The 18,993-nt window shown below is 39.9% G+C and overlaps 1 protein-coding gene across 1 annotated transcript in view; it reads right to left on the bottom strand.

The window, feature by feature from the left end:
* Window positions 1-1,284: 1,284 nt before the first annotated feature.
* The window catches only part of DNAH5 (dynein axonemal heavy chain 5), a 262,049-nt gene continuing 244,340 nt past the window's right edge, over window positions 1,285-18,993 (bottom strand). The window contains exons 73-79 of the mRNA XM_073237789.1: window positions 18,290-18,495; window positions 17,508-17,711; window positions 15,512-15,727; window positions 13,743-13,955; window positions 11,311-11,463; window positions 10,675-10,906; window positions 1,285-3,112 (exon numbers count right to left, since the gene is read on the bottom strand). Coding sequence (XP_073093890.1) covers window positions 2,961-3,112; window positions 10,675-10,906; window positions 11,311-11,463; window positions 13,743-13,955; window positions 15,512-15,727; window positions 17,508-17,711; window positions 18,290-18,495 — 1,376 coding nt within the window. The 3' untranslated portion in view covers window positions 1,285-2,960. The remainder of the gene's footprint in view (window positions 3,113-10,674; window positions 10,907-11,310; window positions 11,464-13,742; window positions 13,956-15,511; window positions 15,728-17,507; window positions 17,712-18,289; window positions 18,496-18,993) is intronic.

Here is an 18,993-nt window from a genome sequence, read left to right as displayed (position 1 = left end):
TTTTCCCCTTATCCTTCAGGTGGAAATTGAGACATCACCTCTGCATTCCTTATGGTCCAATCAAATTAGGTCTCTGCAGGGAAACAGCATCCATGGTAAAGATGGTGTGGTCCATGGCTCTGCTGTGTCCCCTAACAGGGACGTGGCCTTGCTGTGTGGCTGAGTTGGTGCGATGTTTGTCAACATTCCCTTAAAGAGAAGCTCAGAGAAATGAGTTAGCAGAGGTAAATTACTGCTGGATGCAGATGTAAGCCCCAAGCATAAAAGGACAGTTCTGTGTGGCGAAATGTTCTGTTTCGTCCCAATTCTAGAAGGGCCTTCGGTGCATAGAGGGTCACCAGCAGCTATGCAGTGCACTGGGGGAGCAGAGGACTAGGACAGGACAGGCAAGGATGTGCAGTGGCTGCTTCGGCTCAGGGCAGCTCCCAGCTGCTTTACCTTCTGTGTCCTTTGCTAAAACTAAAAGAGGAGGCCACAGTGTGGCTCCTGCCTCTAATCCAGGACACCTGCCTCCCCTGTTCTCACTCATGGCAGCAGTATTTTCTTCCATTGCTTTCAATCCCCACTCTATAACTTTTCCTATTTATTTGACACATGTGTCATGTTACACAATTACATGTTTAGTCCATATAAAATTATAGGCCTGAATAATGGCTTATATCCTGTGTCTAATCCTACGTGAATTCCATACAATCAGAAACTGTGACAATATTTTTTTTTTCCATCATTCCACAAGTGCCTGCACCAGAGTGCCTGACTCACAGGAGGCACAAAATAAATAATTTTTTAAATAAATCAATATTGATGTATGAAAAGGACTGCTCTGTCACTCTCCAGGGGTACCAAGACCCTCCATGCTGTTTTCCTGTATGCAAGGTGGTCAGCAACTCTCCCTATGACCCAGAGGATTCTATCAGTTGGTCCTTCCTTGCCCCCCTGGTCCAGTACAGCGCCAAGTGCCCTTCAGTGGGTGGGAGCTGAGGGCTGGGAGGGGGTGGTGAAGCAGAAATGGACCTCATCGGCCCATCGGTGATGAATAGAAATTCAAATAAATGCCACTGCTTCAGTGGCATTCCTAGTGCATTAGTTCCTAAACATATCTAGTTGTTTTCATGGTGTCCTTTTCTACTATGGGTCTCCAAGACTTATGCATATATACCAACATGTAATTATATGAATACTACATTTTCAAGTTGTTTGGTAAAAAATCCAGTTTTGAATGCTAATTTCTAGACACTCAATGGCATTTAGCTCTTGCTAATAAACAGCAATTAAAATTCAAACTCTCATTAACAATGTTTTATTAATTCACATAATTTTTACATTTTTACTATTTCCTCTCCAAAATAAAATGATTATCTTATCACAACTCACGCAGATCAACTGATATATATTAATTCAGACCAAAAGAAGCTGCTCGAATGAAAATGGTGTCATACAAGACAGACAGGTGTCACATAAGCCACTCAGGCCTTTCATCATAATTAGCATAAAATGATACTCGTCACAGAACAAAGCCTAGTGAGAAGGGTCCAACCTGTCTCCTATAGCCCTTCCTCCCCATAGAACCCTTTACCACCAAAAACACAAAATGACACCAATCTGAAGTTAACCAAAGGTTTGTAAAACACAATTCTAACTTAATATGGACCGAGTTTTCTAGTCAGTAGGTTATAGATGAAGCACTTTACAATTTTTAACCATAACTGAGAATAAAACTAATGCAAGGTTCCTTAGTATTTTCTTAATCGAGAAAAGCCCATGTAAAATCCCCACACACCATCTAAGACTTCTTTCCCTATTTTTTCTTCCAATCATTACAGAGTCAACTAAAACCTTTACCATGTGATAACATCTGTGTTTAACTGTCCATGTTATCTCCTGCTCTTTGTCCACATGCGAATATATTTTAAAGTTATAATCACCGTGTACTCTATATTTTTTTGACTTTATCTTTCACCTGATAGTACATGCTTACCATGTCCATGTTATGAAATCTTCCATATTGTTTTTTGTGGTTGCCTTATATCTCCTAATTTCCATAAGCACAGATGTATTATTGAGCAGTTAGGGCATTTCCAATATTATTTTACTATCAAACAGACTTTTATATATAATTTTTTTAGTCTTTTATGTTGCTGGCTCAGTCTATAACCAGGTCTATTTCTGGTATAGGAGAGAAAATAAGGATCAAAGCATGTGAACATTTTTAAGGCTCTTTCTGTGCTTACCTATTTAATTATTTTACAAGAAGGATGGGTTGGTTTACATTGCCGTAGGGATCTGTGAGTGTATCACTTTTACAAAGACATCACCACAATTCACTTTTAGCTTTAATTTCTTTTATAACAGATACCTGTTACTATCTCATTATCAATTATCAATGGGGTTGAACATTCTATGTTTACTCTATAGGATTATATGAACTTTCTATTCATATTCTTAACCCATCCATTTCCTTCCATTTTGTATAAGGTCTTTGTAAATGACTGCTTGAGCCATAAAAACAGGTCTCTTAACCTGGCCTAATGCAAAATGCAATGGAAGCAAAATCAGCAGACTTACTCTATTATCTTAGAGAACTGCTCTGTCACCAGCATCACATTAACAGTAGATTAATCCCTTCGAGGGAAATAACGTCATTTAACCCAGTCGGTCTATAGAGTTCAAGGAAGAGGAAGACAGCTTCCTGTGGATTTGAGGGCCACACTTCATTAGGAGGCTCCAAATTGTACTCTTAAATCACCAAACAACTTTTCAACAAACACAGTGATTGGTCATTAATGATGACACAGGTTAAATATAATTCAGCACCCAACTAAGGAGTAGGGAAAAACCTGTGCCACTCATTAATGGCATGATCCACCTGATTTACACATTGTCCAACACTCAGAGAAGAATAAAGGTTATGATCACGTGTCTTCGGCATTTTCCAAGGTGGGTGGGGAAAATGCCCCATATTACTTGACATCACAGAGAAGGGCAACCCCACGGAGCACCCAGTGTTCAGGGGCTTGGGCTGTCCTGAGGTCCACCGCAGCGATGTAGTTCAAGTCTGTTCGGACTGGCTTCTTGTAAATGGGGCAGGAGTAAAATCGAGGATCTCTTAAAGCTATAAAATATATATTTAAAAAAGTTAGTGAATTTCTAATTAAAGCAACCCAGAGTGCAGAGCCAAATTTGAGCATTCTGAAGATCGTTCTGAAGAGAGAAGAGTTTGGTAGAATGAGGGAAATTCTCCCTGCAGTCAGCCAATCCCTAGATGGGAAGCAGACAGTACTGCAGGTTTCCAGTAAGTATGACAAGTCCCCAGACATTCTCAGGTTTACCCCACTTGCCCTTGACAGTAACCCCTGCCCACATGATGTGAGCACCGGCTCCCCTTGCTTCCTCCCTCCTTCAACACAAGGGAAGTGTTAAATCCACCTGTCAATTCAACATTCCCCCTCCACCCTTTCACCTGCACTTCCCCATCTGATCTTTGCAAACACACTCTTGTTTTCCCTTTACAGCTTGTCTTTGGCACAAGACACCTATCACTTCTAATCAGACATCCAGTACCAGTTCTCACTGTTATTTCACTATTACTATTATCTCAAGATCCTGTCTTTGACCCTCTATGCCAGACCAAACCACATCAGAAATCACAGGACAGAGGATGTTCCCCACCCCTCCCAGGTGTTGAGTTCTCCAGGTATGTAGACAAACAAAAACGGCTGGGAAGCAGAGAGCATAGCACACTTCGTCTCCCAGAGATTCAATCTACCTTTCTGGAATAGATAAATTCATGGAGTTTCCAAATCCACATGTGTGGTGAAGGACATGTACGTATGCACACCCATCTTCCAAGAATCCACTCTAGTGCATAGCTTCCCTAACCAAAGGCTCACTTTCTCTCCAGCTTTGGAAACCTCAAGATCAGGGACAACTCCAGGTCATGTGGGGTCTTACACCTACATCAGTTTTGGGAGGGGGACTCTTTAAGAAAAAGAGTACAAATTGACAAAATACAAGACTGGGCTTTTGAAGACTGGGCTCTGCATGGAGTTTAAGCTTCAGTAGCTTCTTGCTACATCTGCACTGCCCGTGGGATCTATAAGTGCATCTCATCTCAGAAAGCAGGATGCTATTTCCTCTTCTCTCCTATATTAGGAATTGTTTCAGAGAAAAGGTGTGTCTGCACCTGTCCTTGTACTCCTTGACAGGCCAGTACTATAAATGACACCCTGATAACTATTGAGACAAACACCTCTAACTAACAGGATTACTTTGCTTTGGTTAGAATTAGTGCTACAAACGTGGGCACTGAAACGTGGCCAACAGTAACTTTCTAAATGCAATGTATACATAGCAAAGTTTGTGAGTTTGTTTCCCAAAACTAAAATTGCTCAATAATTTATCTTTTTCTACCAAACTACAAAAGCAAGGCACTATCAGAAGTTAAAGTCTCATTTTTGTGACCCAGTGAGACCTTCAATTCAACCTGCTGTGCCATGCGTTTTTATACCATCACTTTTAAATAAAAGAATTACTTTTAATGGAAGAGGTTAAACACTTGAATATGCTAATATTATACATAAGCTTCAATATAAAATAAGTATTCTAAAGCAGTGATTCTTAACCAGAGCCAATTCTACTCCCAGGGGACACTCGCCACTATCTGGAGCCACTTTTGGTTGTCACAACCGGGAAGGTGCCACTGGCACCTAGTGGGTAGTGACCAGAGATGCTGCTCACATCCCATAATGTACAGAACAGTCCCCAAAATGAAGAGTTACCTGGACCAATCATACTAAGGTTCAGAAACCCTGTTCTAAAATAGAGTCACCAATATTTTACAGTACTTTAAAACTATGTGTTCGCTTACTCCCATGAAATTAATCAATAGAAACAACCAAATTTTTAAGTTACCATGAAAATATTGTTAGTAATAACAATTAGGCATATGTAAGAAAAATTATGAATAAGTAAGACAGTAAATTCATGAAGCACAGTTAATACTAACTATAGTAACTGATATATTTAAGCCCTTTAATCCTAAAATCTGTAAACATATAGCCAATATATAACTGACTGTTCTTCTTAATACGCATTTGACCAACAATCATTTTAGAAATCTTGAAGTTAGCCATTGGACTCTTACATTTGAATCACATGATAACTACAATAATTACACCTTGGGAAGGATTTGACTACTTGGATTTTAATCCCAAAAGAAAAATAGAATTGGGGAACAAACAGCATTCTTTTCAATAAGCAGGTAAAAAACAATTATCTGCAATATTTATCTAATTTTATTTGTTTTTAATTGCTTCCAAACTGAAGGTGCCCACGCCATCACAGCATGCAGTAAACTTCTGCAGCAGGCTTAGAAACTACTGAAAATATAATTTCATGGGCAAAGTGCTGACAGATGCTAAACAACCACATAAACAGATGACTTGAAACCATTACCCCTGGTTAGACAAATAATTTTGAAAACAAAAATAGACATGCTAGGTAGGTAGGACAAATCAGCTAAATACATTTAAAGCCCCAGGGCTCCAGAAGGAGGAGCAGAGGGAAAAGGTTACCTAAACTGGTGAGCTATGCCCTTTAGGGTCCTAAAGGTTTTAATAGGACACCTTGAGGGAATTTCATTTTCTAACCCTGTCACCTTCCTCTCTAGCCTACATTTGTCATCCAAACGTTAGTATATCATTACATCTTCTTTTCCTTCCAAAATCCAAAATAACCAAGCTATCTAGAGATTTCCCATATAAACTTTAAATCATTCCTATAGTCTCTTTTTTTGCAGATAATATTTAGGTTCCTAAATAGTGCTATCTCATACATAATATTTCTTTCAATCCTTTGGCAAGCCTGTGAGTTAACATATTAGTAATAGTAATAATACTAAAATAATTTACTGTATGCTACGTATATGCTGAATATTGTGAGTATAATGTTCTCAATAATCCTTTATTAAAAGCACCATTATTAAATTCATTTTGCAGATAAGAAAACTGAAACATAAGGAGGTGAGTTGTTCGTCCAGGGTCACGAAGCTGTAGATGATCAGAACCAAGCCTGGCCTGAATGGATGCAGAAGCTATGCTCCTAACCTCAGCCATAGTTGGGAAGCACTATGCATCTGTGCCCCTGTCTTTGCAGAAAGACGTGGAGATGACCCAGTGAGAGCTAGTATCTAACTTCAATTTGTGGCATACCTGAGACTCCTCCAAGGTCACATGACTAACTACTAGGGTGGTAAAGGCAGAAGTACAACCCAAATATTCAGACTTCTGGCACACTGAGAATGTGGGGCCTCTTTATAGGACCAGAGAGGTAGCCACCTTTAGCTTATAGCACAGGGGCAGGAAGGCCATAGAGAATAAGAGCTCTCATCTGCATGGGGCAGAGGCTCTGAGTGTCTGCCTTACCACGTACCTGAAAAAAATCAACACATGACTTCAAAATGCAAGGGAGCTGTCCTCATTTTCAATGTAGCCTTTTTGTTCAAGGTTCAACCCAGATGTTGCAGAGACTCCCTAAATGCATTGTGTTAGGTAGAACACTAGCCACAGGACTTCCCAGAGGTTTGCATTCATCTCAGTGTGACTCTGACACCAGCTTTGGTAGCCAGGAATCATAGACAAATGGAATCATAATGTCTCTACACCTTAATTTCCTCATCTGCAAAACAGGCATGCTATATCTTACAGAGATTTTGTAAAGACTTAGTAAGTTATTATATGTGAATGCCTGGCATAGTGTAATGCCTGGAATGCAGTAGATGCCCAAGATGGGTCAGACTGCTCCTCTCCCTTCCCCCCTCTCTCCACATACACACTTAGCTTTGCACTAAAACAAATCCCCCAGATTCATGTTTCCCACAACTTAAACAGAGTTCCATGTTTACAAACTGAAAGTGGGTGAAGTGCTGTGGAGAATCAGGAGGTCTCCACCTCCAGGGTACCATGGGGTCCCTTTCCTGTCCCAGCCCCACATTCCTATGGGACTGCATCAGGGAGGGTCGAGAGACACATGCATATGAATTTGCTCCCCCAAATGTTCTAGATGACCATTTTCCTATCACATCAGCCATAGCACTCAAGTTCACTTAGAAGCATCACTATCTAGACAGTATATCTGAAAGGAGACGTGTCTTTCCTGTATCTGCCTCTTCTCAACTTCCTTTGAGAACAGAGGATCTGGAGTCCACGTGGGTGGCTCTTGGTGAATTTACTACTATTTGGGGGACTTCCTCTTGGTGTCCTAACAAGAGACATGAATAAAATAAACATTTGGAGACATCACTCAATTTTTAGAGTTAAACTAAATATCTAGACTTCTTTTTGAATACAGACCAGTCCTGTATGTGAAATTCAATAATGAATTTTTTAAGTTGAACATTACCCTTCATACTAACATAAAAACAATTCATTATAAGAATATTCATTTTAAAGTGCTGTACTTTTACAGTGCCCTTTGGTTATTACTGATGCTATGCCTCTTTATCTCATTTAGAACCCTACACAGTTATCAAAATAAGATGAAAATTAGATTTATAGTATGAAAAGAGTAGCAGAATGTTAGCTCTTCATCACTCAAAAAAAAAAAAACACCTCCCCAACAACAAAACTATCTGGCAAAAAGTTACACCAACTTCTGTTGAGAAGGAACAAAGAAAAGAAGAACTAAAGTTTTTCTTTTTTTTGCCTTATATTTTTGCAGTACTTTGAAATTAGTCATTTTTTTCTTTGCTTATTTCATTTCCCCCCTTATCTGATGTTAATGAGCATCACCGCTGACTAAGGCCCAGCAGGATGAGTACAGTTCTTCTATAAAAATCTGTTCTTAAATAATAAAGAATTGCCTGTATTATAACATTATTATCTTATTACCACCATGCTGAGCTGTTCAATGTCATATGGCAATGGATTTTACAGTTTAGTCACAAGAAATAAAAAAGTAACACCTAACCGAATGTGAGAAAGATTTTCCTTTCACTTTATAAGGGAAACATTTTTACAACCTGTCAACTAGATGCAGTCATACAATAAGCAAAATTCCTAAAGTATTATTTTTGGGTAAAAGAACCTTTGATTATTATTTCTCTAAAATAATCACGACCCCAGGCCTTCACCCGACCCTAAGAACCGGTAAGTTCACAGCCACAGGCAGCGAGCTTGTCTAAGGCCCGGGCAGATGCGTCTGTTCTTTGAGATGCAGCTGGGGTGTGGGAGCCACCACGCGGGCCGGGAGCTGTGCCAGGGGCATCTTCATGCTTCTTTGCTGATGCTTGGCTCTCCTCTGGGCTCCTCTTCCTTCATATGCCCTCCTGTCCCTCACACACAGCAGAGCCACTGCTGCCTCATGGCTGCCCACCTGCCTCTGCTCCTGGACCAGCAGAGCTGTTCTCTACCCCTTGGATCTCAGCAGTCCGATGTTCCCTCCTCAGCAAGACCCCAAATTATCCCTGAGCCCCTAAGCTGCCCCACTTCCTCGACTCCCATGTGTGTGTGTGTTCTTTATAGAAACAAGAACTCTCTGAAATCAGTATATTCATTTACAGCCAATTCTATTATTTATGGGGCTTAAGTATATAAAGTCATTGCAAACACTGATCAGCGAATATTGAACTGCTGCTCCCAGGGAACATATAGGAAGAGGTTCCTGTGAACCTCTGGTCACATTTTTTGCCAGCTCATCAATACATAACCTTGTTTTATGTGTGTTTTAGTTTCAAGACACCTTTTTAATATGCACTGTTGATTTCAACAGTGAACACAAGGCCAGCAGCACTACAACTCATACCTGAAGGAAGCTCACTTAACATCCATATTTTTTTCATAAGGCACATCACAGCACTCCGGCACTATGCTTGGGCCATTTAAACAGCAAAAAAACAAAAATGTGAAAAATGTAGCACTACTTAGACCACAAAGAGGACACTCATTCACAGTATGAGACCAAAACAAGAAGGCAAAGCATCGGCTTATTCAGCCTCAGATGGGAATACACATGTCAGACAACTTGAATTTTTCACTGCTTTGTGCATGTCTACCAAGGACCGGAAGGTGCCACAAGCACTGATTCAGGGGTTACCAATAAGTCTTAGAGTACCAGAGAATTCATAAGTACAGAACCCATGAGTACAGAGCATCAACTTTATTTGCTTCTTTCTCAGCTGCCCTTCCCTCTTTGAGACCGTTCCATGAGAATGGGGATCCTTCTTAGTTTCTCCCACCATTGCATCCCTGGCACCTCAGTAGTAAATGCAGGTGGTCACCACCAGATAAATGTCCACTGAATGACCAAGTGAGCTGATGCTCTTTCCCTCTGCCAAGAAAAGTCTCTCTCTTAACTCCCCATCAAACACATTCTTGTCCTCCAAAGCACATCTCAAAAGCAGTCTCCACTAATCCCCCAAAGTTACATTAGGTTCCCTGAGCATTCTCAGTGTATCTCTATCATCACATGTATCAAAGTCTAATTTAATGATTTATTTACTTATCAGTCTCCTTCACTAACCCATCAGTCCCTTGTGGGCATAATCTGGTTTGTAACTATCTTCGTGTCCCTTGCACCTAAGATTGTGGCTGGTATATATTAGGTATCGAGCAAATTTTTGCTTAAAAAATAAATAACACAGTTTATAAACTCTTTTCCCTTGACTCATGTTTCCAAATGTTATTTTACTTAAGAGACGGGAGTGCTCGAAGCTGTCTTTTAAAGAAAGATTATCTTCCCCCTCACTTTAAAGAAAAATATTTTGTGCTTCTGTCATCAAACCAGGACTGTCACGACACCTCTAAAAATTTATGGCTGATCACAATCATTTCGCTCTTTAGATGTATATCAGATCATCATGTTCTATAGCTTGAATATATGGAATTTTTATTTTTTTTAAATAAAATTAAGTTTTAAAAAATAAAGTGAACAAGGAAATGCCACATGTGTTGAGAGGTGGTTGCTGCTGAGAAGATGTTACCAGAGTGAAATGCGGTAACAAAGGTCCCCAGAAAATAACAAACCCACCATGGAAGATGCTTTAGGTGCTTCTGGACATGTCAAACAGAGCTTTGATAACTTTTTCAAAGTAGAATAATGTGTGTGCTTCATAGAAGTGTTATTACATTCTGAGGCTAAACCATTTCACCATTAGCTACAGGATTAAGCCGAATGTCCCTGGATTCAATCTGTCCTTCCCAGTCTCCAAGCTGGTGCAGCCACCCCCTCCAGTGAGCCCTGTGAAGTCCTGCCTGGAGAGCCCTCTTCCCCCACATGCTCCTCCTCATCACATCAGCCTTCCAAACCCAGTCCAGGCCCGCCAGCTCTGAGACCCAGCCCTTGACCACTTCGTCTCACTCATTCATAGCCTCCTTTCCCACCACCTATTGACTATTCCAAATGCTCATTTTTCTCTTCATCTGCCAGTGTTTCACAAGTACCCATGTGTATTTTATGTGCTTTGTTATACAGGCAAGAGCTATCTAGAACCACTGCCTCCCAGTAGCACTCGAAAAAGTACCTGGTGGTTAGTAAGTACTCATTAAATGTGAGTGTGAATGTGAAGCTACTTGATAAAACAGTAGAATCCTCACATAGCAAAAAAAAAATGAGACCCATGTTTATAATGTCATCCAACCTGACAATGCCAACACCCCCTCAAAGCGCAAGGCAACTTACTATTGTTTTCTGCATAAATCCTTATGACAGGCATCAACTCAAAGAGCACTTTTGGTTTGGACTCAATGAGTTTCATGTTCCTCTTGTCCCAGCCAGCACCTTCAAGGTACAAGCCATAGACATAGACACCCTCTGTGGGAGGGGCAGAAATGTCATCCTTCATCCACTTGGTGACTTCGTTGCAAAGTACCATGTTGTCCAGAGCCCAGCCTTTGTTGGCCCGAGTAATTTCCTATCCAGGGAATGAACAAAAGCAGAGGACGAAGGGAGCAATTAAAAGTCTGTCTTAACATAAGAAGCAGAACAGTGATGACCGTGTAATGCCAAATTACCCCAGTTCAAGAGAAGTAGAATAAAATTAAAAGAGTTTAAAAGAGTCCCTCATAATCAACACCCACGTCCTAATTTAACCACCTGTACTTTAGAAAGAAAAAAAAATCAAATCAAATATAGAAAATAAATATTTTGAAATTCAAGCTAGCAGCTGGATGTATGCTCAGGACAATATAATTGTTGGTGCCTGGAAGAGACAGTCATTCTGTCTTATTATAGTCTTTAATAAAAACGATAATGACAGAAGAAAACCCTGTAGAGGAAAATCATCATCACACAACAGGTGCAAATCAGAGCTATTACCTGCCGCATTGCAGTTAAAAATCCTTGGGGGTTAAAAAAGCCTGTCATCCAGAAGCAGTGGGGTCGGCCACTGAAAACCCAGGAGGTAAACTGGCAGTTCCTTTCGACAAGTTCGGTAAACCAGAAACCCAGTGTACTTGAGAGCCACGATGCCTGAAATGAACACATTAAAACAGTTAATTAACACAGGTTTGACTCTGCTGTGTAACTAGAAATTTCACAGAAAAAAGGATGAAATATCAATTTCATTTTTAGAATTTAGAAGTCCCTAAGACATGAACTTCCCTTAGGTTCTGACATTTATGTTTTCAAGCTGTTCTTCCTCCTCAATAATATTAAGAAATGACAGAAGCAGCTAATCGTCACATGAAAACCAGATCAGGTCAGGGTTCAGGATGTTGTTCAAGATGCCTGATGTCAGTACACTCACCTCCACATGTGAATATATTTATTACCCATTCTTCTATAAAGCAACTAAAGCGGTTAATTGAATTGAACAGGTGTTAACTATTGTTCCTTAGGTTACATTTTCAATAGATAACTATAAAACAAGATTTCTATGTACATAAATGTGCCCATGGCCTTCTCATTAAAATATACTCTAATATATTAAAATATATTCTGCAGATGATAAATCATACAAGCCTTTCTCCACTTTCCACTTTTAAAGAAGCAAGCAAGATATCTTCTGAAGCCTTTATCCCTTAGAATGAACTTTTTTAATATGTATTTTTATTGAAGCATACTTGATAGACAATATCATATTGGTTTCAAGTATATAACATAGTGATTTGACAGTTATTATATAGAATACACTGCTATTTCTTCTGATGAAGGAATAGAAATGGAAACACAAGTCTCTTTACTATTAGCAAATGAATTGCATTCACTGCCTGTAACACTCTGGCTGAATTCACATGTGGAAATTCTATTATTACAATTGGCATAAATATGTCATTAATCTCATCAGCAGCTGCACTGGGTATTTCAAATCATATTTCATAACATTTTACTGTAACTGCAATATTCTATGTATGATTAAATATAGTGATCGACATGGGCAGATGTACCCCTTGAATGTCAAAGAGCTAAAGAATTGATTTGCCTATTTTTCCCTGAAATTCCAAAGAGTGATAACAAGTTGAGAAGAATAAAAGTCTGCACAAAAAGATCATAATTAAAAATCAGGTGTTATAAATGTGTTAACTAGAAGAGATGTGTCTATACCACATATGATCTGGGGACACAGGGGACCATTAATGAGAGGGTGCCTCCTGACAAGGGTCCCTGTGCAGAACCCCCAGGTGCTGACCATGCTGGGTGAGCCAGTTCAGTGGGAAATGACCCTACAAGGCCCAGCTCCCAGGCAGCTATTACTCTGTCACTGGCAACAAGGAGAGTCAATTCAGACAGCAAACTGTCCAGCCTTGGCAATAAATTTATTGAAGGTGAGAAGGAAGGGAAGGGGTCTGGGCAAAGTGAATCTGAGTTTCTAAGCAGCGTGACTCAGGAATAGCTGGTGGCGTCATCCAATAAGATGGAGAAAGCAATAGGGAGGGCACTCCCTACGTCGCCTTCACGACCCACTACCGCCTTAGGATCTGCCACAGCCTTGGACGTCAGAGCCTGTGCACTGAACGAGTATCTTCCAAGAGACTAGTAGATCTAACCTCACTGTGTCACCTTCCCATGTACCTGAGTAACCTCCAAAAGGCCAAGCCTCAGTCACCCCAGAACCTAAACTCATCTCTATACCCCACCCTCCCTGGACATCCCCCAATCTGATTCCACCCCCAGCCCTCCTGCCGTGCTCTGAGCTGTTAGTGCCATCATCAGCCAAGCTCTCTACAAAGATACTCAGGTACTCATTGTACTTTTCCAAGTAGAAGACCATTTCTTAAAACCACATCTGTCATTTAGCACAATTGCTAACACATATACAGTAAGCACAGTGCTAAATTATTATCTTGAGATACACAAACTCACATATTCACAGACAAAGCAAGGGAAAATGTTTCTCTTTGGTGTGACTTTTGATATATGTATGTGTCTAGGAACAGTCCCTTCTATAAAACGAGCACCATGGGCTTTGACATCCAAGAGTTTGGGTTCCAATTCTGATTCCTGGACTTCTTAGGTGTGTGATCTGCATATATTTAACCTCTCCTAACCTCAAGTTCCTCATCTGTAAAATGAGGGCAATAAAATGCATGGTATAAATAATGCAAATTGCCCAGTAGAGTACCTTATACACGAGAGATGCTAAATAATTTCCTTCGTTATCTACGATCGAAAAACACAGGGCCGTAAGGGGATTCGTCCCTAAGCAAAAGAACACTTTTGAGCAAATTATCCTTACATGCTTTCCACTTGCCAGTCACAACTATTTATAGCAATAAAGTGGTTAGGTAAAATAAGAGACTTAAACGTACTTTTTTCCACCGAGCTGGAATTCTGGCATCAAACATGCAATTCAGTGCATCTCGTAGATTTTCACTCATGATGATGGTGCCGTCAATAGCAAGTTTTAGCTCAGTCAGTGTGCTTCGGACCAGGGTGAGTACCCTTTGCATCCTGTCTACCTCCTGCCTGAGGAAAATGTTCATCGGCTGGAATGGCCCCATCTTTTGCAGCCTTTCTTTTACCTGCCGTGGACACATTTGGCACATGCTACAGATTAGGCGGCTACTAATGTTCATGTAACTGGGACCTGATAAAAAGGCCCCACATTTGAAAATTCCATAAACAGTAAGCTTTTATTTTGTTCACTGCCAGACAACAAAGAATAAATAGAAAAGGAAGCACCTGTTAGATGATCAGCTGATTTTTCACCCCACGTAGAAGAGAACAGGCAGCCATTAATTCACAGGAGAATCTAAAATGCATGACCTCGACTATGGAGCCTTTCAGAAAGCAATGACACTTAATGGGAAATACTTTACTGCACACCTAAGACTTGCAAACACACAAGGACACACACAGCAGACATGTATATATGCACAACTATTCTGCTGGATGCCTCAAAAAACTTGACCTCTGTCTTCAAAGCTTTCTAATTTTTCCATCAAAGCATCCACCCTTCCACCCACCCACACACCCATTCATTTCCATCTTATAAGTATTTACGGAGCGTCTTCCACGGGTCAGATACCGTGTCAGACTGAGGTGCCTTGGACAGATTCGGCAAAAGGAAGGAGACTCTTCCAAACCCCATTACTTACCATGTGTACTTATGTAATTATAATTATGTTTTTTAGATTTTGTTTATTGCTTCATAAATATTTCAACCACTGTTAGCATGAATGACCTTTTTCCTGAGAGTGTAATGAAAGGTGCTTATGAGAGTTGATCACAGTATTGATTTTCTCCAAACAAGCGATCAGAGTTTCTTCCGGGGAAATTACTCCCTTGGCAATAGGTTCTTGACTTCAGTCTGTAGTACTAGCAGCCTTAGGAAATAAGAGGATGCTAAAGAAACAAAATGCTGCGTTTCCTTCTGAAAACCAAGAGGAAATGGGGCAATATACAGAGAAACGTGGTCCTATGACAAGTGCCACACAATCAGCCCAGGCCATCCCTTAGGACTACATGTAAAGAAAGCCAATGATTTTCACTCTTGCAAAAAAAGAAATTAAATTGATCAGAGTAAATCATTTCATCCTATTTCCCAAAATGCCTACAAAATTAACTTTCATAATTATAAATTTTTCTTAGAAATTACTTGCATATTAAAAAGGACAAATCCATTTTCAAAACTGGGGAGATAAAGAAGCTACAAGGAGTTAATGATATAAATATAGACTCCCTGAAATTAAGAAGGTCTGAATTTTAAGGTGTGAATTCATTTACACACCATTTTTTTAAATAATCAGGTGTTTTACTCTAAGAACACATTACTTTGCTTTGAACAAGTGACAATATGAAGTACCTCAACAGAAAGTTCTAGAAAAACAATTCCAACCCATCAGTACACACTTGTAATTTAATTTTGAATATTAACATTTCTTTATGATTCACATTTTGAAATGATTTCAAGTATCAATCCAAAAATCTTTATCTAGTCCTTCAGGAAGTGAATTGTTTTAAGTAATTTTTTTTTGTTTCAGAAAATGTATGTTTTGCCCTCCTTCCTTCTTCCTTACTGGCCCAACCAACCACACACATCCACAGCTGACACCGTGTCAGGATGTCATCCACTCACTTCGAATGGGCTGTAGTCCGGGGGCAGCTTTTCCAGCATGTCATCAGCCAGCCGGGCCACCACAGCCTCCCGGGTCTCATCCCCTCCTCCAGAGCTGTCCTTGGGCTGGATGCCCAGGGTGGTGTCCAGCACATCCCTGGCCAGCTTGCTCTGGTAGGTGATGTCCGCGTTGGGATGCAGCCCGAACACCTCGGGGCTGTCACAGGTGGGCAAGCTCTGAACGACAATCACCCAGTTAAACACAGACCGCTGACGTAAGCCCCAGGTAAGTTCGACTCTCTTAGGAAATAAACATGTTTTTATCAGGATAGTAAACATTTACATGATACATCTTATTTGCATCAGGCTACAACTTCGATGATTTTTTTCCAGGAAAGAACCAAAAGTTGCCTTACCAAAAAAAAAAAAAACAAAAAAAAAAACCAGACATTGAGAAACAGAATAGGTTCATGGATCTTTAATGTCTGCACCTCGAGAAAATTCAATCTAAGAGATACCGCTCATTTTATAATATGTAGAAAGGGAGCTAGGGATTGGTATTTTGTTTTCTGACTGTTTAAGTCAAACCAGTTGTTTCAATAAATGTTGTGTAACTAATGGTTACCATGTTTTAAGATACCAGAAAATGATGGCTTTAGCCAGTATGGCCTAAATAATATCACAGGTGGGAACTATACTCTCCTGGGAGAAAGACAGAGACTTATAAAAGAGAAATACTGAGAGGGCAACAAAGTCAGAGAGAAAACCTGGCAGCAACAGAAACAGAGCAAGCAGGTGAAAACTCATCTATTCGAAAAAAAGAAAATTTACCTATAATTTAAGATATATTTCTATGTGCAAATTACATCCTAAACTTTATTTTTATCTTATTAATAATTTTCCTCCCTTCTACTCCTTTATTTTATGCCCTTTACATAATGTCTTCTTATGAGCAGTCTCAAATTCATTGTGAAATGAGAGATATATAAATAAATATATGTATAGGCCTATCTAAATTCATACCTTCATAGGCATTTTCCTATTCAGTGCTAATGATTTAAAGACACGTGTAGTACAGATAAGACATGTATATCTGTTGATTTGAATTAATAACAGTGTAGAGGTGGTAATATATGATAAGCTCATTACACTTACATATCACTGAATCTCTAAATAAAGTGATAAATATAGCCCTTTGGGGCTGCTGTGCTTTAGATCAATCTTAGAGGGAAAAGCGATTGCTAAATAAGAATCTAATGAATTCAAGGTATAGAGACAGAAGTAGACTTACTTTGAAATACACAGCAGGTTTTCCTCCCCAATTTCCTGTCAAAATCTATATGATTCCTCCCCTGAGCGGTGCTTCTCAACCTGGGCTGATTTTTGCCCACCAGAGGACATTCGGCAATGTCTGGAGGCAGAGTTATCCCTGGGGTGGACGGTGAGGGAGAACGGAGGAGGCCGCTACCGCCCTCTAGTGGGGAGAGGCCAGGGCCGCTCTGTTCCACCTGGAACGCCAGTGCTGCTGAGGCTGAGAAAGGAAGCTTTACACAGAGCGGCTTCCTGAACACACTCTTGGGCTGTGCATTAGGCCAGGATTTAGACCCGATGTCACAGGATAAGGCAAGTGGGTTGAAAAACAGAACACACCTAGTCTAGAGGCTGCCCTTGCCTTGTCACCAAAGCTCAAGTCCCCCAGGTAGAGCACTCCAAGGGGGTTATGTAGGCTTCCTAGCTCTAAATCGGCCCAATCTGTCACCTCACCAAAGAACAGTCCTCACCCAGGCACTAACAGAGGGAAGGGAGGGAATTTACACAAATTCAGACAGAATAAATACAAGCATTTTAATCATTAGGTGAATATCAACATATGGAGAAAGCACCTACATGGAAGGTACACTGGGTATCACCATTCAAATTTATTTTAAAAGCTGTAGATGCAATGTGAATAAATGCCAAAAAGGCCAAACAGCCGTGGATATTTGCTCTGTGCACAAATTCCTGAAGTTGAACAAACCTGTATAAATTGAAGGTAGTTATCCACCGTGTTGCACTTCGGAATACTGTATCCTCGGGAAAAGCTGAAATCCGGTCCAAACATGTTTTCACTGAACCACACCTTAGCAAATGTGTTCAACAATCTCTTATCATAGTCGTCAGTGACTCTGCCTCCATACTGAATCTCTCCTATCATGTAGCGGACAGTACTCCAGGAGACACCCTGGGAAAATGACAAATAATTGTAGAGAACTGACTACTTCCTCAACCCTATTTTCCCCACCAAGTAGCATCTGTGCATTCATCAGTGCCATTCATTTGTTCATTCATTCCTCATCAGTGATGTGAAATGTGCTGAATGAAAATTAAATAGGCAAACATGAGGACGGCTCAAAGCTCACGTTCAGGATTTGAAATAAAGTCCCTTGATGCATTCCTATGTTTTCATAAAGAAAAATAAAGGTTATTTTTGAGACTATTGAATTCTTTAGAAAGCACACACTTCAAAAGTAATCTAGACTTTCGTTATCATTTCTTAGGATTTTAAAAAATGAATTTTTCCACCCTTCTGCCTTCTTAATGGTCCCTTCTAGGTTGTCTTACATGTATTGTCAACTTGCCTTTGAGAAATAAAAAATAATAATCAAAATTTATTCATCGTTTCCATGAAATCCAGAGGCAAATGTCATCTGAGTCGCTAAGATATACAGATGATGACTCCACAAGCACAGTTATCACCGCTCCAAGAGGACTGGCCCCAAAGCCCCACCATCACCAGGGACATAGGGCAGCACACATTACCTTTTTGATATCCATGTCGTCTAAGTGGTTTTGGATGAACTGCACAGTGGCATTAAAGTCAGCTTGATTAAATTCATAGGGGATGTTCCACCCCAGAGGGCCAAACTTCCGCCTCTCCTGGACCGTGGAGTGCAGAAAAGCCACTGCATACAGCATAGGCTTCCACTGGGCCACCGTGACCACATCCAGCAGGTCCTGGCTGACACCTGTCATGGTCAGTGGGGTGAAAAAGTGTATCACCTCTCAAGCATCTTTTCTTTTATTACTTTATAGGTTAATAGTTATTTTCAGAAATTCCTGATACTAAACTTCACTTATCTTGAATTATTTTTAACACATTCATATGATAATTATAATTTAAATTTTGGGTATCTAGCGGGCATTTCTCTCTGAAAAAATCTGCAGAGACTGGGAAAGGGTGCTTGCTAACATAGGTCAAGTTCTTGCCAACCTAACAAGATAATGTGGGGATAAAACAGAGGTAGAAGAACAATAACAATGAAATAAATAATATTACTGCAACTACTATTAATAATAATTTATTATAATTATTATATGGGGCATGTAGTCAGCTTGTAATGGGCTTCTATATTCACTTTTAACTACAGAACTAAATAATTATGATTATATATATGCAAAATTATTGCATTATATATAATTTTCTTTGAAAAAATGTTATTAAATTTTGTATTTATTATTTTTAT

This window comes from Manis javanica, chromosome 1, assembly GCF_040802235.1.
Source record: "Manis javanica isolate MJ-LG chromosome 1, MJ_LKY, whole genome shotgun sequence".
Classification (NCBI taxonomy): domain Eukaryota; kingdom Metazoa; phylum Chordata; class Mammalia; order Pholidota; family Manidae; genus Manis; species Manis javanica.
Note: the sequence above shows the minus strand (reverse complement) of the source record. Positions and strands in the feature narration are given on the sequence as shown.